Source organism: Heliangelus exortis, chromosome W (genome assembly GCF_036169615.1).
Source record: "Heliangelus exortis chromosome W, bHelExo1.hap1, whole genome shotgun sequence".
Classification (NCBI taxonomy): domain Eukaryota; kingdom Metazoa; phylum Chordata; class Aves; order Apodiformes; family Trochilidae; genus Heliangelus; species Heliangelus exortis.
Genome location: NC_092453.1, coordinates 12,762,617 through 12,788,371, shown reverse-complemented (window position 1 = coordinate 12,788,371; position 25,755 = coordinate 12,762,617). Strand labels below are relative to the sequence as shown.

Below are 25,755 nucleotides of genomic sequence, written 5' to 3'. Positions count from 1 at the left end.
AAGCACCACAATCCTTTTCATCTCCAGGTCAGTCTTTTCCTGAAGATTCATCACGTGTCCCCAGCAGCCACCATGCAGGGAGGCTCCTGGGCACTGAGCTGAGCTGGGGACACTGGAGACTGGTGGTGACAGCTGGTGGCCTGTCCCTAGTGGTGTTCCCCAGGGTGCTGGGACCAGTCCTGGTTCAGCTCAGTGATAGGGATGAAGGGGTGGAGTGGACTCTCAGGGATGTTGCAGCTGGCACCAAGCTGGGCAGGGTTGTTCTGCCTGGGGCTTGGAAAACTCTGCAGAGGGACCTTGGCCAGGCTGGGACAAGGGGCTGAGGTCACTTGGGTGAGGTTCAACCAGGCCAAGTGTTGGGTCCTGCACTTGGGTGACACCAACCCCAGGCAATGCTCCAGGCTTGGGGCTGGGAGGTGCCCAGAGGGAAAGGAGCTGGGGGTGACAGAAGAGGAGGCAGGGTGTGCCCAGGTGGCCAAGGTGGCCACCAGCATCCTGGCTTGTGTCAGGGCAACAGAGCTGGGGAAGGGTCTGGAGCACAAGGAGAAGGTTCCGGAGAATTGTGAGGAGCAGCTGAGGGAATTGGGAATGTTGATCCTGGAGCAAAGGAGGCTGAGGGGAGAGCTTCTGGCTCTCTGCAACCCCCTGAGAGGAGGTTGAAGCCAGGGGGGGTCGGGCTCTGCTCCCAAGGAACAAGGGATGGGAGAAGAGGAATTGAGCTGGAGGTTTAGATTGGAGCTTGGGAAGAATTTCTCCCTGGCAAGGGTTGTCAGGGCCTGGCCCAGGCTGCCCAGGGCAGGGCTGGAGTCCCCATCATTCCTGGAGGGATTTCCAAGCCCTGGAGCTGTGGTGCTGAGGGCCATGGGGCAGGGGTGGCCTTGGCAGGGCTGGGTTAAGGGTTGGAGTTGATGCTCTCCAAGGTTTTTTTCCAAGCCCAAGGATTGTGTGACTCTCTGCAGCCCCTGATGAGATCCCTCCAAGTGTAACTGTGCTCAGAGCCACTCCAGAGCCAAGTGCAGAGGCTGCAGAGCTCAGGGTGGCACAGCAAGCTCAGGACCCCCATGGGGACAGGTGGCATCTCCTGACCCTACACTGACCCTTTAGGGGAGGTTTAGGTTGGAGCTGGGGAACAATTTCTCCCTGGAAAGGGTTGGCAGGGCCTGGAGTCCCCAGCATTCCTGGAGGGGACAGAAATCCATGGAAATGTGGTGCTGAGGGCCATGGGGCAGGGGTGGCCTTGGCACTGCTGGGTTAAGGGTTGGACTGGGTGATTTCCAAGGTCCAACTGGAAGGATCAATAATTCCAATTCAGGTCTTTCCAGACTGAATTCTCTCCCAACTCAACTACCTCCCCCCCAGCCCAGCTGCCACCTCATGGCTGGGGATTTCCTTGGTGAATTTGCAGCTGGTTCCCACCTGCTTGTGAAATGAGGGGAATGATCCCACCCCATTTCCCACCACCCTTTCATCTCCTCTCTTAAACCCCAAATTTTTCACCCAGAAAGGCAGCTGCACCTTGAAAAAATGTTTAATGCCCAGGGTCAGTGATGGTGTGTGGCTCCAGTGATGGGCTGCCTTGAAAGCCAACCTTCCAACAGAAGGAAATCTAAAATATTTGCTTGAAATTGAGGATTTTCCTCTGAGCAGCTGGAATTTCTCCCCCCGTGGTCCTCAAGGCCTGCATAGGACGTGCTCCCTGGTGAACCAAAGCTCTCATCCCCCATCCAGAAAGCTTCCAAACCTCTAAAAATAGATAATTTTGCAACAGACTCAGCAAATCCTGCTGTGAAGAAGCTTCAATTACATCTTCTCAGGGAAAGATGACAAATATAGCAGCTTTTTTACATGGCTTTTCATCACTGAGGTCTTCAGGATGTGGAAGTGACTCCTTGGTGTGAGCAGGGACTTTTTGGTGTGACAATACAACAGTTTTCACAAATCTCCATCATCCTGCAGCCTGTCACAGCACCTTGCCAAACACCCCGTTTCTTTGACACAAATATTTTGCATTTTGCAGCAGATTTGATATTCTGTGCCCCTCTTTTTTGGGAGAAAGATATAACTGGTATAAAACCACCAAGAAATTAATTAATTTTTTTTTTTTTTACAGCTGAATTTCATGGGAAATTTTGCTTCTGCTGGACAAGGTGATGAGGAATGGGGAAAAAAATGGTTTGGATTTGCATCCCTGGGCATTTGTTGGGGTTGCTTTTGCAGGGCTCTCAGCTTCTGGGGGCCTCATTTGTGGGGTTTTGCAATTATGGGGATTACTTTTTGGGGTTTGGGGGTTGTGTTGTCAGGACCATGCATTGATGGGGCTTTCAGGTGCAGGGCCTTAGATTTGGGGGGATTGGATTTTTGGGACTGTGCATTTCTAGGGGTTGCATTTGCATCCCTGGGCATTTGTTGGGGTTGCTTTTACAGCTTCTGGGGGTCTCATTTGTGGGGTTTTACACTTGGGGGGCTGCATTTAGGAGGCCGCGCATTGACGGGGATGCATCCGTGGATTTTTTTGTGGGGGTTTTTTTTGTTTGTTTGTTTTCCCACTGATATGCCTTAAGTTTGCGGGCCTGCCCTTTTATCGGTGTGTCCCTTTTTTTTTTTCCGAGCTCTTTTTTTTTTTGGGGGGGGGGGGGGCGGGGTGGGGTTTGAGGTGGGGGACACCCTTCTCACTGAAGTGACAACCACTCACTTAACCCACCCGCCCGCCTCACTCTCCGCCCGCCCGCTTGCGCGACAACCGCGGGGACGCCCTTTGCGCAGGCGCAGTGGCTGCGGGTGTGTGTGTGCAGCCGTGTGGCGGCGGTGTGTGTGTATATGGGGGGGGGGTGCCGGGTACCCGGATGTGGCGCATGCGCCGTGGCTGCTGGACGTGGCGGCGGCGGCCGCGGAGTGCGAGCGGCCGGAGCCTCGGCAACAACAACAACCCCGACAGCACCTGGGTGGCGGACACGGGGGCACCCGCCTTGCTTTCCCCCCTTCCCGGGCTTCCAAGCACCGCCCCGCCCGGTTGCTAGCCCGGGAAGGGGAGGGCGGGTTGGGGGGGCGGAGGCCTGGCCCGCTCCGGCGCACCGGGGCCGGCTGAGGCGGGGGAAGGATCCCGACCCCCCTCCCTCCCTTCCTTCGCCTCCCGCCTTCTCCCCGCCGCCCCTCACCACAAGGCCGCGCCCGGGAAAGCGGCGGCTCCGCCGAGGCCCAGGTAACATCCGCTCTCGGCTCCCGCCTCCCTCAGGCCCCGCTCCGGGGAGCAGGAGCAGCCGCTGCCCCCTCCTCACCCCCGGGGTGGGTGTGGGTGGGTGTGGGGGTTTCTCCTCAGCCCCGCTGCCCCTTCTTCCCTTCTCCCGGCGAGGGGAAGGATCAGATCCTTCTTCCCCCACCCCTGCCGGCCCCGAAACTTTCCGTGGTATTGATTTAAAATCCCGCTGTCCTCTCGGCACGGCTCTGCAGCCGGCCCTGTCCCCGCTTCAACTTTTCCTCCGCTCTCTCCGGCCTCTTCTCTCCGCACGCTGGAAAATGCCCTGGATGTTCTTTTAATTATTTTTTTTTTTAAATTATCATTATTTGAGTGTGTGTGAGCCGCTTCGCCTTTCTGCTTCTCCCCAACCTGCCATCTTCTTTGCAATAACCACAGAAAAACGGGGCTCTTAGCTGGTTTTCACCCAGCGCCGGGCTGCTCGTTAAAAAGCTGTTAACTAAAGATTAGTCCAGCTTTACTGTTTCTTTCCCCCTTCTCCTTCCCATCCCCCGTTCTGTTGGGTTTTTGGGGGAAGCTCTGGGACTCGCTGCATAGTTGGAGGTTTTACCTGGGGAGGTTTTACCGCGGGGAGGATGGTTCATTTCGTGGGGTAATCTCCTTGTGGGTTACGGTGTGTTATTACAACTCGGAGCCCAAATTGCACTCCTGCAGCCCTATTGTTGGCAGACACACACGGCCGGAGCGGGATCGTGGTGTCTTTCCCCACCTCTCCTCAAATTAGCTCGGGGATGAACGGTGTTGCCACTATCAACAGGAGAGGAGAGGGCTTTGGGGTTATTCCGCCAGAGCTTTTGGAAATCGTCTCGAAGCTTTTCTGCTTCCCTGAATGAGCCCAGGAGAGGCTGTTGAAACGGAGCTACAGCTGCCCCGTGAAACGAGGGTGTTTGCAAGCAGGCAGCTTGTCCTTCTGGCTCTCCTCTTCCCCAGGTTGCTACTAGAAGGAGTTCCTTCTCTCTTTGCATTCATGAACCTCTTTTGATTTGCTTGTTGCATAAGCAGGCGCGTTTAATATTGATACAGAAACTTTCTTGAGGCTTCGGCTCTTTGAAATAGAAGCAAGCAAGTGTCTCAAACTGATTAGAATGCCTTTTTTTTTTTTTTTTTTTTTTTTTTTAAGTAGATGCCTCTTTACATAATGCATTCGGGCGCAGCCAGTACAATAGGGATGGGAGTTTGGAGAGGTAGGAGCAGATTTAGTGGAGAACAAAGGTGCTGAGAGCAGCTTGCTGCAGCCTGGTGAGGAGCAGCCTTTGCCGTGCAGTTGTTAAGCTCTTGTTGGAATTTGAGGACTCTGTTTTCCTATGTTGTTAACCTCCTGAAAAACTCGACTTTTGGTTGGGACTGGAATTTTCCATGCTTGCTTTGCCCAGAGGTGATTTTTTTTTTTTTTTTTTTTTTTTTTTTTTTTTTGTGGTGTGTGTGTGTTTAAAGCTCGAACAAAACGCAGAGAACATTACCTCTGTGCAGAGTACAATAAAGAACAGATGTTATCTAATACACCTATTGCTAGGGCATTGAAACATTCTGTCCAAGTGAAAAATCACACCACTTCTGCCTCAGCAAGGTCTGACTCTTCCCTTTTATTGCGTGGTGTAGCCACAATTGTTTCCTCTGTTTGTGAGGTTTTGACAAATTACTGTTTTTCCTTGTTGAAAGGAGCCTTCTGCAAGGGGATGGGTCTTGCAGGAAGAGTTCAGGCAGGTTTGCTCTCATCCTACAGCTAGGATTTCCATCACCTGCTCCTTTCTGAGCCTTTCCTGCCCTTCACAGGTTTCCATCCCCTAGGAATTCTAGGATGGCTTCTTGGTGGTGTGAGTCTCAGTGCCTGGGTGAAACAGATGCAGCTGTAGAGTTTGCTGTTCTCCCCACTCTCCTGATGTACCCTGGTCTTCCTTCTCTGACTGGCCAGAAGCCTGTGTTGAAAAGAGGAGTTTGTTCTCTTTTGTGCCTTCTCAGAAATTAAAAGGAGAGAAAGGGAAGGGGAACAAAAATGAAAAAAAAAAAAAAAAAAAAAAAAAAAGGAACTTCCTGGGTTAAAAAACCTTTGCATTTGTAGTCACATCAGCATAGTTGCATGATCTTTTTTATCATGTCCTGTCCCCTCCATGCATTCAGAGACAAGAGTTGCCTTTTTTTTTTTTTTTTTTTTTACTGTTTTATTAGTTTCTTGAATGAGAAAAAAAAAACAACCCTGGAACCTTGTGCAGCAGCAATGTTTGCTCTGTTCAGAGGCTCAGTCTGTTGCATTTGTAAAGTGCTGCTGAAAGCAGTGCACAGGTGGAAGCTGAGAGGAGGAAAGGTGCAGCTGGGCAGCTCCATCACATCAGTTGCTTCCACAAAGAAATGGCTGCTCCTGCTTTTTCCCCCTTGGATTTCCTGTGAAGATGAATGAATTCCCACACAGAATTGTCTGAAAAGTCTTCTCCAGTTCCCTTTATGCTGTCACTGCCAGGGGGATGAGCAGAATTGACACTGGTGCATGGAGAAAAATAGTGCAGGACCTTCTTGGTGCTCTTTCTCTTGCTTTTTAATGCTAATTGTTCTTATGCCTACAAACATTTTGTCCCTGTTCACCCTTTGGGCAAGTAGATAGTAATCTGATGTGCTGGAAGGTATCTGCAGTTTAATCACTTATTCATAATCTTCATCAAATCCTGACCTGCCTTTTGTTATATTGGTTTATGGATTTACTTTTTATCCTAAAACTTAGAGCACTGCATTATTAAACAGCAAAACTCCGTGTTTTGGTGGTTAAAAGCTATCAAAAGCAGATTCTGCTTTTCTGCCATCCTTGGGTTTGTCTCCTTTTGGAGGCAACAGAGCCTCTCTTGTCCTTTCTGCACGTGTAATGTTGCAGCAAGATGTCAGTTTGCATGCTGTTCTAATTAGCCAGTTCATTAGTGCTGCATTACTGCCCAGTTTTAGAACACTGGGAGGGCTCTTTCTGGTAAATGGTGCTCCCCAAACATTAGCGGCAGCTTTGAGCAAACAACTCTTGGTTTTTTTCCTAAAAATTATCTTTGTATTTGCAACGTGGAAATACATTGTTGGTCATTGGGGTCTTTTTTTGCACAAATTCATTGCCTTCCTCACCCCAGTAGGTGACTCTCCAGCTTTGCAAGCCTTAGCCTGGCTGAGATCTTTCGTACTACAATAAATGTGGGTTTTTTCTTTTTTTAATTGAAAGTTCAGATGTTAGGAGCTTTTTTTTCTTTTGAAGACCATAGTGATAATATTCACTTAAGTCATGGCTCATTACAGAAGATATTCTGCCTCCAGATTTGCTGACTTGCTTAGACCCTTCTACGCTGTCTTGCAGCAGATGGTGGCCAAGTTCTCTTAAGATTTGTAGCACTGATAGAAGGACTTTGTTCTACCTGCTGAATGCCATTAGAGACACTTTTGCCCTGCATTACCCTCTTCAACAGCCCTGTGTTTCTCACGCCAGCCCTTACATGGATACACCAGTGCTAAAAATTCCCAGGCTTGTATCTTTCCAGGCATCACAGAGCATTTTTGCATAAATTCTGCTAAAAAGCTGAGTTCTTCTCTAGAACAGCCCAGTTCAGTGTGAAAGGACCCACACCCATCATCTGGGGTGACACAGGACCCTTGCCTGATGCTTTTCCACAAAAAAATGGCAAATCTCTCTTCCCCCTCTTGCTGTTTCAAGGCCTCCTGAGCTCTGAATGTGTCATCTGATACTTAGCACGTGGAAAACCTTTTGGGTTGTTGTTTTTTTTTTTTTTCTTTCATTTTAACTTTGCAGACTCTTTGTATTTTCATCACCACTCTTCACTTCAGGTTTCTCATGGGGTTGCAGATCCATCTTGTGTTCTTCACTGCTGATCTCCATTGTTGATCAGCCCCCTCCACCAGCATCTCTTGGACCTTCAGCACCATGTTTGGATCCAGAACCTCTCCTGAGTTGAGCTGTGCTGCAAGATTTATCCATCAAAAGCTGTTCCAAGGGGTCATTGTTTCCCTGACACCTGCAGGAGCTGTTTTTCCAGTTGTGCCAAGGCTGTGCTATATTTTTTTACTTATTTTTTTTTCTTTCTTTCAGTGCTTCACGGTTTTTAGCATCTTAGTTTTTAGAACTAAGTGGCAATCCCTCCTCATCACACTACTTCTCACCTCTTTTCTCCTGCAAACAATGACAGCTCCAAGGGATGTAGGAATTTACCTAGTTTGTTGTCAAAACTTCATAAAATCCATGCTCAGAAAGTGACAGGGGGGGCAGGAAGGGGGGGTTCTGGCCTCTTGCCCATATCTTAAAGTAATTATCCAGTGGCATTTGGGCTGTCACATTTTTAGATGTGAGTTTGGTGGTGAATTTGATCCCTCCACAGCTCTGATTGGTTCCAACCCTCCTGTAAATGAACCGGGCGGTGCATCGGATCAGCACCAGACCCAGATTAACCCCTCTTGCCTGAGCTGTTGGTTTGCTGATTGCCTGGATTGTGTCCCTTTGGGTTACATCCCTGACTTCCAGCTCCATCCTAACCTCCTGCTTTGTCTGAGTAAGCCTTGTTATTTCCTGTTCTTATTTTGGGGTTGAGCTGTTGTTCTTTCCTTGCCCCCAAATTGCAACCCGTGGCTTTTGTGGGAGGAGAGGGGGAAGAGAAGCCACTTGAGGGGGAGAAATAAAGAACACGAGTAACTTCTCAGCAAATTTTCATCTTCACTTTTACAGTGGGAATTGTTGGGATATAGAAATTTTTTTTTTTTTTTTTAGACAAGTTTCAAAATGTGTTTGGCTTGGTTGAGAGGAGTTTAGGTGAAATGTTCACATTTTTTTAGCTCTGATGTCTCCCTGAGTAATGTCTCTGTAAAAACAAGGAAAAACAATTCTGTGAAAAGCAGAAACCCTTTTTTCTCCCCCCCTCTTCTTAAACCCTTTGTGCCTTCTTCAGACCCTGCATGTATGTGTCCTGCATGCTCTTGTTGATGAAGAATTTCAAACTGAAATAAACCCCAGCAGCTCTCAGGCCTCGCGTGAGGCTTTCCAAGAGATCCTATCTTACAAATGCTCGTGTGCTGCCTGAAGAGTTGCTGCAAAATATTTGGAAGTCATGGCTCAGGCTGTTTTTGTTACCCTTGGTTTTTTGGCACGTGAAAAGCACTTGTTCTTAAGCCCTGCTGGCTTAGAATATTCTATCTTGCTGGTGTAGCTTGAGGAGATCTGGCAAACAAGGTGAAATATTAATTTTCTGTTCCATAAACTCATTGATTATCCCTTTGGGTGAGATCTCATCTGCTTTTTGGACTTTGCTCCATTGTTTCTAGTTGATCCAGGAGCACCTTGCTTCCACCAAGGGGAATGCTCTCCTGGAACTCTGAGCTAGTTTTTGCAGGAGATGCTGAACATTAAGCCCCATCTCTGTTTTCTAGCCACAGGAGCAAAATGATCTCTGTTTAGCAGTTGATCTGAGAACAGTGGAATAGTTTGAATCAGTAGGGTGTTTATTTTGCTTTCCTGCCCATAAGGTAAATTTAAGTGCAATGAGTGTGAGAGCTCAGTGAAATTATTTCCACGTAGATAAATCAATAATATTTTTAATTTTAATTACAGAGGTTGCATACGATTATAGCTTTCTGTGTTGGTTTGTTGGGGTTTTTTTTAGAATCTATTTATATTGTTCAGGTAACCATTTCTGGCAGAATTTACCAGGGGCATGAAAAGGAGGCATGTGGCCTCAGTGTTGCATTTTTAATTTGAGACAGCTGCTTCATGTTTTGAATTTCATTGCAGAGGCTAAAAAGATCCATCACCCTTCAGCGAGGCAGCCGCAGGGAAGTGGGATGGACTGAAGAATGATGGTGTTTGTTCAAGTCTGCAGCAGTCTTGGAGGAAGAGTTTCAGTTAATGGTTACTTAGCAGGTCTCTCAGCAGTGTGTTGGCTGTAGATCATCAAAGGTGGTTTTAATTACCTGGCAATCTCAACTTCTTTTGTCTTGCAGATTGATGTCCTCTCCAGAGGATCTTATCCTTGTCCCCACACTTAGGCCGTGGCAGGGCAGGAGTTGTTGTTTTGTAACAGACCTATTAATACTCAGTTGTTGAAATAAATGACTTGCTCTAACATAATGAGTTACCTCTTGATAATTTTGTAACTTGTCAGCATTTCACATTAGCATGTCCCATTTTTTTTTTTATTTTCTGTGTTCTCCTTGCATCACCCCACAGCCAAAGGCAGAGGAGCACCTTTGGCTTCCTTGGGAGGCGAAGCCAAAAGTTTTGCTGCAAGCTGTCTCCTGCTGCTGCTTTCTCCTGTTTCCTGCCTCTCTTTCTGCCCCTTTTCCCCCAAAACACACTCTTAGTTGTCCATGAAATTCCAGGGTGAGGGAAAACCAGATCTTTGCTCAACCTATTTGGTGCCGTATTTCACCGTAAAGCTGTCGCCTGAGCTCTCTCAGCTCCTTGGGTGGAGGGATGTGCTGAAGAATGATTTCCAGATCTCATGCTTGCATCAAATAAAGGTTAAATCACACAGCCACACTGTTGTTGTGCAGAACACGGAGCACTCTGGTTTGGAGGGCGTGCTGGAACCTTCTCTTCAAAGGCTGTCTTCTAAAAATACAAGGTGTTAAGATTGCGTTTCACTTTTATTTGCACACAGGGAAGTAGTAGAGGAAGGAGGTGTCAAGGCACCTCTTGAATGTGTGACTTGGTCAAAGATAGGCTTGTCGAGCTGCTGGGTGAGAAACTGAAATTTGTGGAAGGCCCAAACTTGGCTGCAAAATACACTCTGGTGCTTCAGAAGAAATACGTTGTGGTGCCAGAAATATGTGCCAGGTTGGTAGCCTCCCCCTGACCTCACCCCCATTTTTTCTGGGGGTGGAAAAGGCAAGAATAATACATCCAGGATTTTTGGAGAGGGAAACTTCTAGAGGAAGGCTCCTGAACTACCCTGTAGTCATGCACCAGCACTGTGTAGCAGCATTCAAAACCCTGAACAAGTGGCCTGGCTTTCTAAAGTGCTGAATAGTCAGAAGCTCCTATTGAGTGCAGTGGCAGCTGAGGGGTGACTCAACATTTCTGAAGATTATTTCACTTAAAATAAGGGTTTATTTGCTTGATCTTAGTCTTCTGGAAGTCGTCAGGCAAAATTCTCATTGATTGTTTTAGGGGTGTAGAAGGTGGAGCTGCATATCTAATTTTAAGCATCTTATTTAAAGCTTTTTTGACTAATAGCTTTATCTAGTTGCTTAATGATTAAAAAGGGAGCAGAGGGGAAGGATTTGGGATGGGTTTTTTCCAAGTGTACCAAAGTATGCTGTATTCAAGTTAAAATTGGAGGAAATATTAAATAGGGAAGACTTAATTTCCTTTTATAATTGTTCTGGATTTGTGGTATTTTTGGATTCCTTTTACAAGCAGGGAAACCATGCATTCACACTGTAATTTGTGTGAGGCATTACCTTTCTAAGGTAACATCCCACTCTTATTTTTTTGCATTTGTTTCCAATAAATAGCTTCTACTCCTGTACCTCTAATACCATGGAAAATTCCAGTACAGTGACAGGTCTTTGACTGGATGTATTCCTCTGATAATATGAAGAGACTTCTTTTTCCTTACCTGTTGAAGCTGAATGTGTTTTATTTACATTGCTGAGGACAACAGAAAGGCTTATTTTTTAAGTTCACTCAGGAAACATAAATGGAGAAAAATAATTTCTGTGTGTTTGCTGCCAGTGTCTTCAAGTCAGAGCAAATAGATGGTAGAATGGTGTTACTGGTTGACTACCTGAAGCTTGAAGAACCAGAGCAGCTTTTTGGACTCCTTCCCTGCCAGTGCACAAAGCCTGCTGTCCTATGTTTCTGGATCAAACAAGATGAAGTGTAGAAATTAGCTGACAGAACAGAGAAAATCAGGCCAGCTCTTCTAATTTGTGAATTAAAGGAAACTTGAAAACCATGAGGTCTCCTGGCTTTGAGAAGGATGACTTCATGAGCAGAAACTACTGCAAGTTCTTAACAGATGGAGTTGAAAGGCCAAACGTTTTGGGACAGACTTACTCCTTTTCTTAGTGTAATTCAGACGGTTCTGCTTGAGACCATTTAAAAGTGCTTTTTTTTCATGACTTCAGTTGATGTGGCTTGATCCAGAAGAAGCTGGATCCAAACAACAGGAGACAAATGTGCCAGTTGGGATTTTCATACATAAAGATACACAGAGTACTAATTTACATAAATGTGTATTAAGCTAATGGCCAGGCAGAGTTTTTGCCTTTCTGATTAGCCAAGAGAATTAGGGTTAGTCTGAGGTCAGAACACAGCTCTGAACTATTCAAAAAGGATTATTAAATAAAGATGGTTCTGGTTTGCATTTGTGCTTCTTCACCATTCAGATTTTGGTTTGGTCACTGCCCCTTGATTCCCAGTCAGGATTTTCACTTGGTTTCATCCTTCCGAGGAAATCATTGTCAGTCTTCTCCTTCTCCTGATTCAGAGCCTGTTCATCTAATAATCCCTCCCTTTCTATATGTACCTACTATGTGTACATGTATACAATCTTTATTTAAATACTGGTAGTAGGGCTGAAAAAAAATAACCTTATACCTAAGCAGTGTCTTAAGCATGTTTTAGCTATCATGGAACAAGTGATGCAGTTTTTTGTTTTTTTTTCATGTGCTTTTAATATCCTGCACTTAGCTTGAAAATAAAAGAAGCAAAAAAGCCACAACCTTCCTTAGAAACATGCTCTGCAGTTTGTGACAAACAATTCTAATGTAGCTATTTTTTCCTCCTAGGTTTTCCCAAGAGACAGTACATCTAACACTTAACTTGGATCATCTCTTGTGTTCATCAGCTTGAAAACCATAACAGCCCCCCCCAAACTGAAAAGGAAAAAAAAAAACCAAACCCATAAAAAAAGCTGTGACAAATGGACAATATGTCTATTACTAACACACCAACAAGTAATGATGCTTGTCTGAGCATTGTTCACAGCTTGATGTGCCATCGACAAGGGGGAGAGAGTGAAACTTTTGCCAAGCGCGCAATTGAAAGTTTAGTTAAAAAGCTAAAGGAGAAAAAAGATGAATTGGATTCTTTGATTACAGCCATAACCACAAATGGAGCTCATCCTAGCAAGTGTGTTACAATACAGAGAACGCTGGATGGGAGGCTGCAGGTCAGTACCAGTGCCAATCAGCTGTTTTCCTCCTACTCAAGCTGGAGCAGAAGGGAGTGACGCAGGATCCTAGAGTCTTGAGGAAGAGTAGCTCTTCTCTTGCTTCCCCCCCTCACCCCCATCTGTGGTTTTGTGGCTGCAGTGTTTGCTGGTTGATTTTTTTTTTTTCCAAAAGGAGCAGAAGGCGTTGGATCAGCGAGGGTGTGTGTGTGTGTGGCAGGAAAAAGCAGGGTCCTGTAACAAATTGGGCTGCTTACCCTGGTATTTTCACTGCAAGCTTCTGTTAGCTCTGTATTGGTCAGCAGGATGAAGAAAGAGCTCTCCTCCCTTGCTAAGGTACTCCAAGGAGTCTGCAGTACTCAGTACCTGCCTAGCTTGGGTTGTCTTCCAGGACAGATGTCATGTTTGCTGGCTAGCTTTCTGCCTAGAAGCATTTTTATTCTTTTTTTTTTTTTAAATTTATTATTTTTCAGTATAATGGATTGGCATTCTTCTACTTGTAAATTCCTTCTAGCATAGCTTTTAGTGCCTGGTTCCTCTTCTTCTGGGGCAAAGCTCCTTCATCATCCATGGTGGGGAAGGTGACCATACAGAAAACATTAAACATAAAGCCTGCTTCTGCCATTTTATAGCCAGTATTTTATCTCAAAAAAATCACTTAACCTCAGCAAAACCCTGTTAGAAACCGATTTCTGTCCAAAACTTGGGGTAAACAGCGCGCACCTTTTTGTTTGTTTTTTTGTTTGGGGTTCTTTTTTGACCTATTTTGATGATGGGGGAGAGGTTGTGGTGGTGTTTGTCCTCTTCCAGCTTTGCTCCTCACTTTAATAAAGCAAACAAACCACCTTGCTGCTTTTCCCACTCAACTTTTGTGTCTGCCTTTTTAGGTGGCTGGTCGCAAGGGATTCCCTCATGTGATTTATGCTCGGCTTTGGAGGTGGCCTGATCTTCATAAAAATGAACTCAAGCATGTTAAATATTGTCAGTATGCTTTTGACTTAAAATGTGACAGTGTCTGTGTAAATCCTTACCATTATGAGCGTGTAGTATCACCTGGCATCGGTGAGTAGACACTGGATTTAAAATAGAACAGGGGGGAAGGATAAAAATGTGAAATGTTTGCCTTTTGAGTGGAGAAAATGCAGGCCTAAATTAAAAAAAAATAATTAACTTTTAAGGATCGAATTATAAATTGCTCCTGTGTGGTCATGTCCAGCTTACTGGAATTTTCTGACACCTTTCTGAAGGAACAGTTTGTGGCTTTTGTGTAAAAAGTTCTTACAGTTCATGTGCACCTTAGGAGTAACTTAGCATTGAAACTTGTGTTGTGTTGGGGGGGCAGGATATGTAGAGTCTGTTGTGCTAATGTCTAAAAGCTTATAAACTTAATGTTAATTGTGTATATAATCCTCCACACACATCCTGTTTCTTTTTCTTCTTTTTAAAGATCTCTCAGGACTGACACTACAGAGTTCTGGTAAGTAGTTCTGTTTGTTACTGCATTTCTGTGAGCACAAACTGTGTTAAACTCTCCAGTTTATTCCTTTGTAGCTCCTTGGGAGGGAGTACAGAGAGCAGATGGGAAGTGCATTTGTCTCTCTAGTTTTGGAAAAAACAGATAAATAGGAGATGAGAGGCAAGTTCTGATAAATTCTTTAAGTTGAGGCTTTAGCTCAGCATGCAGGTTCTGCTTTCAGTGCCTGGAAATTAAAATCTCCAACAAAAAAAAAAGAAGAAAAAATCTCACTGTTAAACATCTCTGATTAAAATCCCCAACACCCAAAACGTGTGCAGCTGTATGATATGCTCATTAATTGGATTGGGAATAATAGATGCTTATGATTTAATAAGTAGTTTAACAAGAAAATAATAGGAATTCTGTAGTTAATATGCAGTCTAATGAAGTCTTCTAATATTTGTGCTGAAACTTGTGAAAAATCAGTCATTAAATGGCCAATATACATTATTCAGAAGTCTGAGCTTGTGCAGCTGGTAACTGCTCTGTTTCAAAACTGAATATTTTTGTTATTTCAGAAGAGACTCAGAGAGAAGGAAATTTGGGAAATCCATTGTTTTTAGCACCTTATTCAAAGTATTCAAGCAAAGATGACTTAAGACCCAACCAACTGCTAACTTCACAAGCTTTAACTTGTGTGCTCATTTCTCCTAATTTGCATTATTACCTCTGCCTGCTGAAAAATGATCCTTTTTGTACAGAATCAAAGCTCACCAGCCAGCAGTTAAAAGCGTTTCCTCCTGTGCTACTCTCTCTGCAGCAGGAAACAGAACATTGCTGCCCATTTTAGCACTTTTAAGGCTGCTTTAAAAACGAGCATGGGAACTTAATGTAGTGTTAAGAGTTCTACTTGAATATGCTCAATAGCACATCCAGAAATAAATTCTGGTGGGGATGGTGCTAGGAATTTCCTGAGGCTGTCTGTGGAGTATTCTGAATTAATGGCTAAGCTGTTAAATAGAGGGGGTGGTGTTACATTGTCTTGGAGTGGGAATTTCATGTTTCTAGTCAATTTGGATGGGAGTTTAAAATTACTGGAGGGATTCATGAGGGTTTTTTTTCTGTGCTGTGTTGATGAATTTTGCTTTTCCCAGGGGCTTGGGTTTGGGCTCTTCCTTGTGCGCTAGAAATCGGTTCCTTAGTTCCTTCCTTAATGTGTATTTGGGGGCTTGCATGGGTTTCCCATAGATTTACTCTGTCCAGTCACATGGTTATGGGCTAGAAAACAAAACCCTAGTGTGGGACTGAAGTGGCAGGAAGCAAAAAAATCAGTTTGCTTCCCCACCCAGTTCAGCTCTGAAAATTCCCCCCGCCGACTCGCGGCGGGCAGCGGAGTCCTTCAGGGATGCTTCCAGAGGTTGAATCCTCCTCCCAGGAGTCTTGGCACTGGGATTGCTTGAAAGCTTCAGTGCTGTTTTGTAGTTGAAACCTGGAAGTTGCTTTTGCTTTGCTCCTCCACAGCTCCATCAAGCATGTTGGTGAAAGACGAGTACGTTCATGACTACGAGGGGCAGCCGTCGTTGTCTTCTGCTGAAGGGCATTCTGTTCAAACCATCCAGCACCCACCAAGTAACAGGGCATCAACAGAGCCTTATAGCACCCCAGCCATGTTAGCTCCTACTGAGGCTAGCACTACCAGCACCACTAACTTTCCCAACATTCCTGTGGCTTCAACAAGTAAGATCCTCGAGCTTGTATGCGAAAATGTTGGGGGGGGGGGAAAAAAAAAAGCCCAGAGATAATCACTGTTGTCTTACAGGGCCACAATAAACTGGTGAAGTGTGTGGCCAGCATGATTTGGCAGTTTTACAACTGTTGAGAAAAGCTTCTAGCTTACAGCATCCTCAGAGTAACTTTTCCTGGTGTGACCCAGTGATTTTTAAGTGAGACTGAAGCTAGAGGAGTGTTACACAGCTCTTTCAATTATACCAGAGGTTCAGTGTTACAATGTTAGAACAGTTGACCACTGACAAAACCTTGTGACTACTATTGGAAAAATTGCTGTAGGAATGGAAGAATTTGATTATTTTTTCACACCACCAAGCAGAACCACAAAAGGTGGCAATATCCAGAGGTTTCCAGGTGATTCTTTAGTGTCCCACAGTTGACAAAATGAGTCTTCCAGTTTTTAACTATTTTATTTTTCTAATGGCCTTCTGTACTACCAGAGTGACAGCCCTAATTAATATTTTCATCACTCTGAGTGCTGTGTTGTAGTTCTTTGTACTTTTTGTGTGTACTTGGTGCTAGTGCAAGCCTCTGGATTGCCAACATCAAACCTCACACTTCTCCTGCAGGACAGTGAAGCAGATCTGTAGGCAGTGTCCTGCACCCCTAACTTGGAAACCTGTGAAGTTTGGAGGAGTTTTCACCCACTCTTCAGGAGTTTAATAAGATGTGTGTGAACAGAATGGATTCCATGTTATCAGATTTGAATTCTGGTGATATTGGGGTGTTCTGATAATGTACTTTAATTTCAGCTGGTGACTTTTTTGCTAAAACTAATGATGGTTTTGCCAAGCTGAGATACAGTGTTTCTGCTTGTCTCCAGCAGAGAAAAAAAGGAGAGGAAATTGAATCCTATTGCCTTTGCACAACAGCTGATAGTCAATCACTTTTATCTCATCAGTGCTGTAATTGTTGGAGCAAAGTGGACACGAAATAACAACTTGCTTTTAGGTTTTTAATGCAAGTTTTTCAGTTCTGCTAGCCAGACCAGCTTGAGAGTGCAAGAATAACTTGTGAAACTGCTGATCAGTTTAGTGTTAATGGCTGAGCTGAAGCCTTCTGAAAATCAAATTCTGTTAACCTGTTCTGAAATCTCTCTAGTTTGGCTTCAAAGCTTAGGCAACTCTTGAACTATTTATTTGGGAAAAAACTAAACCCAACAAAAACCAAAGCAGCAACTTTTTTCAGGAAGGATTCAGGTGATGTATGCAGCTCTATTCCAGCACTATTTTTAAAAATAAAATACTGTTCAGTATGCTTTGGAGGCCATGAATTCAAGCAACTGTCCTCTTTAGGAACAGCAGGTAAAAAAAATTGCTGAAAATAAGCAACTTGCTGGACCTGCTGCTGGCCTGTTTGGATTGGTACCAAATCTACTCCAGCTGTTGAATAAAACCCTGCCACATCCCTTCTTTCCTTTCAAACTGAAAAGCAAGATGTGAACAAAACAAAGATGAGGTTGATAACCAGAGTTCTCTGCCTTACTGCAACTCCTGAAATATGAAGGGTGTCAAAAATGAGCATCTTGCTCCAGGTTTCCTGAGACACTCTGGTGGGTGGAAAAAAAAAAAACCACAAAAATCCTGAAAGCAGACTTGTAGCTGTCTATTGCAGTGCCCTTAGTTGGGTGTCTTTTCCTCCCCAGTAGTGCTGAGCTCTTCTTAATTAAAATTTTGGAACGTTCATGAATAGGTAGTGTGTTCTTTTACCAGGTCAACCTACCAATATATTGACAGGTAGCCATAGTGATGGACTCTTACAGATTGCTTCAGGGCCTCAGCCAGGAACTCAGCAGAATGGGTTTACAGCTCAGCCAGCTACTTACCATCACAGTGAGTATAAACATCTGTGCACTCTTCTTAGTTTTCTAAAAAAAACCAGTTTCCAAACGTTCCGGAGAAAATAGAGGATTAGAAGCAAGAGGAGGCAAAACTCCCTTAAAAACCAATTCCTCCTTTCTTTTTTTTTTTTAGATAGTACCACAACTTGGACTGGAAGTCGGACAGCAGCCTACACACCCACCATACCTCACCACCAGAATGGCCATCTTCAGCATCACCCACCTATGCATCCTGGACATTACTGTAAGTAGTGCAGCTCTGCACATCACTTCCTTTGTTTCCACTTCCCTTGAATGATAGGAACTCATTTCTCATTATTCTTGACCCTCAGATCCCCTTTTTTTTGAGTTTTTCCACTCCCCTGCTTGTGTTTAGTGTATTCAATATGAGAGCTTGATGGGCTTTCACAGAATCACCTTGCTTGGAAAAGACCTTCAAGATCACTGAGTCCAGCCAATGGGGTCCTCCATCAGAGGTCAGAAAATCAGATAGCTAGAGGGATCCCATCTGTCCTTTGTCTTAAACAAAACTAGCATTGTCTTTCTAAACCTCTGCTTTTAATGTTTTTTTCTTGTAGTAAATATTTCCTCAGCAGAAAAGGAAGTGGATTCAGAATGTGTTGTTTGGATATTTTTCTTTCAAAACTGGCTGGTTTTATCTTCTAGGTTATTCTTTTAATTTTCTAGAAATTTCAAAGTCATGTCTTAATGATGTAAGAACCTCCAGTATGCTTTGGAAGATGTGTGTCCAAGTCCAATAAGCAGTTTAAAAGAACTCTTTGAACAGTAAAATACTTGTCAATAAAGTGGTCTTGCCCACAGCCTGACTCAGGAGTGCATTTGACACACAAACTTGAAAAATCTTTCTCATCTATGAAACCAGGACCAAACCATCTTGTTTTAAGCTACAGGAGATGAGAAGGAAAAAGAAGTTCTGAAACTTTGTGTGTGTCTAGCACAGCATATGCATTATAACAGTATAGTGAAAAAAAAAAACAAACACCAAAACCCAAAGGTTTTCTAAATTTATTGGCAAAAAGCTCCAACAGTTCTTTATGTCCTGCTCCAGCACTGAACCACATCACCTGGTTGCAGCAGTTGTTGTTAGGGGAGGGGAAAATATGCTGTGAGTTGATGTCAGGATGACTTCTCAGCTTTTCAAGGAGATTGTGGCTTTGATGTGGTTATTGAGTGTCATTATCTTGTGCTGTTAGGATCCCACTTCACTGTCATCTTATTCCTCAGCAACACCAGGGTGTAAAAACCTAAGTGGTGCAGAAGATGCTCTCTAAATGTTTCTCAGTGCCTGGATCATTCCATGATTAATATTTGTAACTGGCTGGTGAGACCACTCAGAGCTTTTCTTCACAAAATGCACCTTTTGGCACCTACCAACATGGTGCCTGTTTTGACATCTTGTTGCAAGATGCTTTTACTTGGGAGAGAAAATTTCTTTTTCTCTGCTGCCTGTGAGGGACCTCATTAGTTTGTGAAAGTGGAGATAATCAACTGAGCAGTATCAAGATAATTTTGTCTTTAGAAAATGGCTTCTCTAGGGCATTTTTTTCCATCTTCAGGCAGTGTTCCTGATGGTCAGCTTGTTCTGTCATTGATGGGACTCATGAAATGCCATTTCTGACAGATTTTTGTCACATGCCTCTATCTGATGGGTCTCTCTTTGCCCCAACTTGGGGGCAGATGTGAAGCCCAAGTCCTATTTTTATTACATCTTCACACTGCCTCTGGATTCTGCTCTCTCCTGGAGCTGGGTCTGGCTTGAGCAGCTTGCAGCCTTTCCTCCTGAGATCCTAATGGAGCTTTTAGCTTTACTCAGCTTCTGAATTTTTAGGAAACCTCTCAGAGTATAATTCTTCTGTGGGCATTTTTCTCCCCTGTCAGATTTAGCCAATTGATTCAGAAACTATTGGGATTTACACCACCTGGCATCCTCACAAGTCTTTTGTTGTAGGAAAACAGGTTAAGAAAGCAAACCTTATTTTTTCCTTGTGTAAACCAAATTGCATGTTTTCTTTTAAAGGGCCAGTTCACAATGAACTTGCATTCCAGCCTCCTATATCAAATCATCCTGGTGAGTAAAATCTAACATGTAATAGTGGTGTTGTGGAAACCAGTAACTTTGTTTTGAGTCTTGGTTGGTTTTGTTTGGTTTTCTTGTATCAAGTACTCTGAAATTTGTGAGATACATGTTCAGAAGGGGTGGGAGAAGAAGGAGAAGGAACCATTTTGTGAAAAGTCTGGATTTGAATTGGGATTTTTTTTCAAACAGCAGCCTACTCTCTGAACTCAATTTAATTTAGATGCCCAAGTCAAAGATTTGCAATCCTTAAACCCACCCTGAGCCAGTCCCTACCCCTGGAGTTGCCTCCATCCTAACATTTTGGTGCTGAAGTTCCTCTTTGGACCTTTGTATAGAAGCTTGATCCAGATTCCTCATTAATGGTAGCAGTTCAGGGAACCAAAGAGATCATGTCTTGAGGTACAAACCAGCCCCACTGCAGGTGTGGGGTGGTATTTTGTTTTTAACAACATCAAAGTTGTTGCCTGCATGGGGAGAGCTGCATAGTTGAAAAGTCTGAAAGTTTTAACTCTTTTTTTTTTAGTTAATAAATCAGTGCCAGAGATAAAACTGTTGATAATTGCTGGCTGAACTTAACTAGAGCTAAATTGTATTTTGCATTATTTAAGTTTTTTTCACCCTATTGCTTCACCCAGGGGTTTTACCTTCTTCAGTCTTAAGACACACGAGTATTTATTGGAAGATTAAAAAAACTTCAGGGGATTCAGACACTTGGGTTTATTTTTTTTTTTTTTCTAATAAAAGCAGCTTCTTAAGGTGAGCTCTGGGGTGCAGCTGTTTGTAAATGAACAAGTACCACTTCTGGCCCTGGCAGAGCTCGTTTTCCTTCTGGATTTAGACCCTGGCACATCAGCTCTTCTGCTGCCCTTTTTTTGAGCACACTGCAGTGCTGATTTTCTTGACCCTCCCCAACAAGGTGCTTTTCTGCTGTGGAAATGGGCTCTTGGAGTCAGCAAAGGTCCCCAAAATCCCCAGTGGCTTCAGCTCCTTGTGACTTGAGGTTTTAATGTGTCTGAAGAGAGAAACTCAACACTTCAAAGCACATGCAGCAAAGTGCAGAAGCTTGAGGAGCTGGGTCCTCCCAGGCAGAGACACACATGTAAAAAAAAAAATAAATTATGTGTTTTGTCAGCTTTCCTCCTTCCCTGAAGTGCTGGGGTCTGAGTAGCATCCTCCAGAGCGCTGGGGTTCCCTTTGCTCACATGGTTGCTTCTTCCAAATGCTGTCTTCATAGCCAGTTTTAATTTTTAAAATAGCACAAGGTAAAAGGCAGCTCCTTGCTGTTAAAACTTGCCATTTTCTTCTGCTCCCTTGCTTGATACTTCCTTGTTTTATCCCAGGCCTGACTTTGTTGTGTGCAGACAAGATCACTCTCTGATCTTTGATGGTTTTTCCCCCCATTGCCCTGCTTTCCAGATGCAGTTTGCTTTGCAGGAAGGATAGAGAAAGCAGACTTCACCTAGGAGGTAGTTCTATCTTCACCCAGATCTGTTTGAGAGGTAGTTTCCCTCAGCCTAGCCCTGAGGAGGCAGATATTTATTCTTTATGTTAAAAGAGGACAAAAAAATCAAACTGCAGACAGAAGGCGCAGGAACGCAGATGGTTTACCAAATCTAACTTGTATCCTAAACCTTACAAAGACTTGATGTGTGCTCAAATCAAACCAACAAGCCCCTCTTTCTTGCAGTGTGTAGTATTTTTCTCTGCTAGCAGACATGTCTCTGCCTGCCTCAACTTGGCTCCTCTCAGTGTGCACTCAGACCCTGCACGACCAGCGCCGTTGCAGGAAGCTCAGTTGATTGTCTGGAATGGTTTTTATTGCTATGGTTTCTGTTTCCTTTTTTTTTTTTTTTTTAATATGCATTTTTCTTTTCTTCAGCTCCAGAGTACTGGTGTTCAATTGCATATTTTGAAATGGACGTGCAAGTTGGGGAGACATTTAAAGTCCCCTCCAGCTGTCCCATTGTCACTGTTGATGGCTACGTGGATCCTTCCGGAGGAGACCGGTTCTGCCTGGGCCAGCTTTCCAACGTGCACAGAACAGAAGCCATTGAGAGAGCAAGGTATTCTTTGGGCTGGATCCCAAAAGCTTCAGCTGGCTGTGAGATTTGATAACACTTTATTCTCCTCCCTGTCAAAACAACCAGCAGGGCATGGTGCTTTTCATTGATTTAGCCCCAGTAGAGTTTATTTTTTGAGGCTGCTTCTGTGACACGTTCAAAATGGGAGCTGCCTGACAAAGACCCTCAGTGCAACCCCCCTGCCTTTCATTGCTGTGCCTTCCAGGATAAAATTAGCAACTCGTGCCATTATGTATGCAAGCTGAATATTAGCTCTCCCCACCCCAGAGGGATGTGAGAAGATCTGCAATACAGAGCTTTGTCAGAGGAGCAGAGGGTTGGGTTTTCATTCATTCTCACCATGCATGCCTCAGGCTCTGATGTGGAACCAAAATCTTGCACCTTTTTTTTTTTTTTTTTTTTTTTTTTTTCCTTCTTTGAAACAAAGAGGAAGAAAACAGCCCCATGTCCTCAGAAACATCGTGTTACAGCAGTCAGAGAGCTGGAAGGTGATCCAAAGGAACATTTCTGCATTAAGATGTGGCTTTGAGTGATTTTCTGAACTAAAGTACTTGTGGGATTTTGAACTGAATGTCTTGGGTGTCTCTCTGAGACCCTTTTATAGGTGCCACTGCATTATCATTGCTTCTACATTCTGTGTTCCCTGTAGATCTTTGCATGCTATTACAGATGGTTATTTTTTTTACTTTACAGGGTTTTTTTGTGGCTGTATGCCTGGGATAATAACTACAATTTCAAGTCCTCATTCAGTGGGGTGGAAATGAAAATCTCGCAGACCATAAAGAAACCATAATGAGAATTAGGGTTTATTTAGTAAAAGTGTGATTTACAGCAGATAGACACAGGCATGATGGGACTGGTTTTCTTTTCAAGGTTGCACATAGGTAAAGGGGTGCAGCTGGAGTGCAAGGGGGAAGGAGATGTGTGGGTGAGATGCCTCAGCGACCACGCTGTCTTCGTGCAGAGTTACTACCTGGATCGAGAAGCAGGGCGTGCTCCAGGGGATGCTGTTCACAAGATTTACCCAAGTGCATATATAAAGGTTGGTTTGCTCTTCCTAGGGGTAGATTTCTTACAAATGCTAAGGGAAATGATGAGACCCTGAAATAAATGTAATTTTGCTTCTGATTCTCATGGTTTGAGTTGGAAGGCACCTTAAAACTCATCCAGTTCCCTCTGCCATGGGCAGGGACACCTCCCACCAGCCCAGGTTGCTCCAAGTCACATCCAACCTGACCTGAGACACTGCCAGGGATGGGGCAGCCACAGCTTCCTTGGGCAACCTGTTCCAGGGTCTCACCACCTTCTAATTAAATAATTTCTTCCTAATATCCAACTTAAATCTCCCCTTTTCTAGTTTTAAACCATTTCCCCTTATCCTCTCACTACACCCCCATGTCAAAAGCCCTACCCCAGCTTTCTTGTAGCCTCCCTTCATTATCCTTTTAAAACCTAAAACTTTACATCTGACTTAAGATGACTTCAGTAGGTGACTCTGAACGGGAAATATCATCCAGATGCTCCTAAAGGAACTAATTTTGTATTTTGTCACAGTCTTGATAGCAGTTTTTTTGTATTTTCAGCCTTAAAGCTTTCAATTAACTGCTATTTAAATTTCCAGCATAGGTTTTCTGTTTCCCTCTCCAAACCAAAAAAAAGTTGGGCAAGTGTGTAAATGTGTAAATCCAGAAGTTTGTGTTATGAACATGAAATGATGCAGAGGTCACACAATTGCATGGAAACAAAACTATTTTCAGGAGATTCTTATTTGCACGTGTGACTGCAGAACTTGAAAATTCATCTGGGACAAGTTTCACTTATAAAAACAAAAAAATTTTGAATTAGAGATCAACTACTTGCAGGTTGCAGTGATGATTTTTATTTTTTTAATCATTGGTTTTGCAGGCAGGTTGTGTAATGAAGGTGAAAAAAAAAAAACAGTGATGTTTGTAGCAATGATTGGTATTGTTTTCAAACTTCCTTAACACATTTCAGTGAAGCAGAATGAAGTCTGAGAAAGTGAAGCAAGACTTGTTGAGTTCCATATTTATTTATATGCCTATTTCCTTGGAAATCTGGGGATTTAGTTGAAAATCTGGGATTTCATTAGCCTGTAGACTTTGATTCTGCAGTTAGTTATGTCCTGCTCAGCTCAGGCAGGTTGTGGTAGGAAGAAATCTCCAAGAATCAGCTTTAATATTTAGAAATAACACTTTTCAGTTAGAAATCAAACTATTTAGGCTGGGTTTGCTGTTAACCTAAGTGTGTGTGGGACAGAAGACAGGTCCAGATTATTGGGGTTGGGACTTGAGGAATTCTTCCCTTCCTTGTTTTGGGTGAGTTTACATAGTTTGGTGTTTTCTTCTTCCCCAAAGGTGTTTGATTTACGCCAGTGTCATCGTCAGATGCAACAGCAGGCTGCCACTGCCCAAGCTGCTGCTGCTGCTCAAGCTGCTGCAGTGGCTGGAAACATCCCAGGACCAGGATCAGTAGGTGGAATAGCCCCAGCCATTAGTAAGTAAATTAACTCCTTGGTCTCCTGTTTGATTTTTTTTTCTTACCTAAAAACCACACACCACAGCTCTCCCTCCCCATCCGTCCACCTGCTGCCCCAGCAGCTGAACTCTGAATGTGAGGTGGTGTAAGTTTGGAGTGGTTCCCTCTCTACCTGTTTCACTCTAGAGTCTTCAGGAGGTGTCAGATGTGTATAAACAGAAAAAGTTTATAGAGAAGGATAAATGACAACCCTCTTACATTAAGCAAAGATACTTCTGTCTGCTTTAAAAAGTCCTTGAGTAGGTTGAGGGAAACTTTATTCTTGAGAAAAGGAAGAAGAGAGTGTGAGGGTGTTTTTTTCTCTTGATTTTTTTCTTCAAAGTTATTCTGAGCTAGAGTTTTCTCTTCTTACTGAATTCTAAACCCTTGAAATTGTACCTGAGTACTTTTGGAAGTGCAAATACTCCCATGTCTCTGGCTGCTTCACATGCCACAGTGTTTTCTGAATTCTTTGCCTTGCCAAATTCTCTAAATTCCTGAAGGCATTTTGGGGAGTGGATTGAAGTTGTGCCTTAGCCATACATGTGATTTGAAGCTTGCCAGCTGGATTCATCTTTTTATTTTATTAGGTGTCAGTAATTTGTTAACCCAGCTTCCTGCCAGGTGATCAGTCTTGAGTTCTTACACTGAAAACACAGAATTTGGCAAACCTCAAGAAGAGATTTTTTTTTTTTTTTTAACCTCATTTCCTAAAAAAGTTTTAAATGCCACTTAAGACAGTGGGTTTCATCCTATCTCCTCCATCACAAGGAGCTCCATATTTCAGCACCCTTTCAGGATGGCAGAACAAATTGTAACTGGAAGAAATGCCAAAAAATTGCTGCCTTTTAAAGATCCGCCTTGGCTGTGGCGAGAGGGAGTTGTAGATGAAGATGAGCCAGCCCAGCAGACAGGAATGGCTTAACAAAACAGCTGAAAAAAAAACCCCCAACAACCAACCAAACCAAAAAAAGCCCCAAAACCAAAAAAGATGATGCCTGTGAAGACTGACTTGAACCCTTTCCTGTTTAGGTTTGTCAGCAGCCGCTGGGATCGGTGTAGATGACCTTCGCCGCTTGTGCATACTCAGGATGAGTTTTGTAAAAGGTTGGGGACCTGATTACCCGAGGCAGAGCATCAAAGAGACCCCCTGCTGGATTGAAATTCATTTACACCGGGCCCTCCAGCTCCTAGATGAAGTCCTTCACACCATGCCTATTGCAGACCCACAGCCTTTAGACTGAGACCCCCCCCTCTGCACTGCTGCGGGCCCTTCTATTGTGAGGATGGTGGATTGTAAAATACAATTCTGTTTATAACCTGAAGATATATTTTACTTTTTGTTCTGCTTAATCTTCTGAAAAACAAACAAACACCACAAACAAACAAAACCAAAACTCCCTTCCCCCCCCCCCCCCGGGTTTTAAAAATGTGTTTGCCACCTTGCTCTTAGCAGAAAGAAACTGAACATGCGGAATTTGGATTTCAGTTCTTTCCAGAAGTTTTCACAATGCGTGGCTCAGGGCTTGAAGTGAATGAGAAATGCCTTCTAGAGACTTCA

General features: G+C 43.8%; 1 protein-coding gene across 2 annotated transcripts; it reads left to right on the top strand.

Moving 5' to 3' along the window:
• The first annotated feature begins 3,027 nt into the window (after nt 1–3,027).
• On the top strand, nt 3,028–25,519 carry SMAD4 (SMAD family member 4). Of its 2 annotated transcripts, none has more exons than XM_071729659.1 (11): nt 3,028–3,199; nt 12,014–12,396; nt 13,284–13,458; nt 13,844–13,873; nt 15,374–15,589; nt 17,614–17,724; nt 19,519–19,569; nt 21,458–21,641; nt 22,533–22,701; nt 24,035–24,173; nt 25,227–25,519. In XM_071729659.1, the coding sequence occupies exons 2-11, from the start codon at nt 12,148–12,150 to the stop codon at nt 25,436–25,438; spliced, it is 1,536 nt and encodes a 511-aa protein (XP_071585760.1). In that variant the 5' UTR covers nt 3,028–3,199; nt 12,014–12,147; the 3' UTR covers nt 25,439–25,519. The 2 variants fall into 2 exon arrangements, with proteins under 2 accessions (XP_071585760.1, XP_071585759.1); XM_071729658.1 differs by lacking the exon at nt 3,028–3,199 and adding an exon at nt 17,353–17,472 and having other exon boundaries at nt 12,018–12,396.
• The last annotated feature ends 236 nt before the right edge of the window (nt 25,520–25,755 follow it).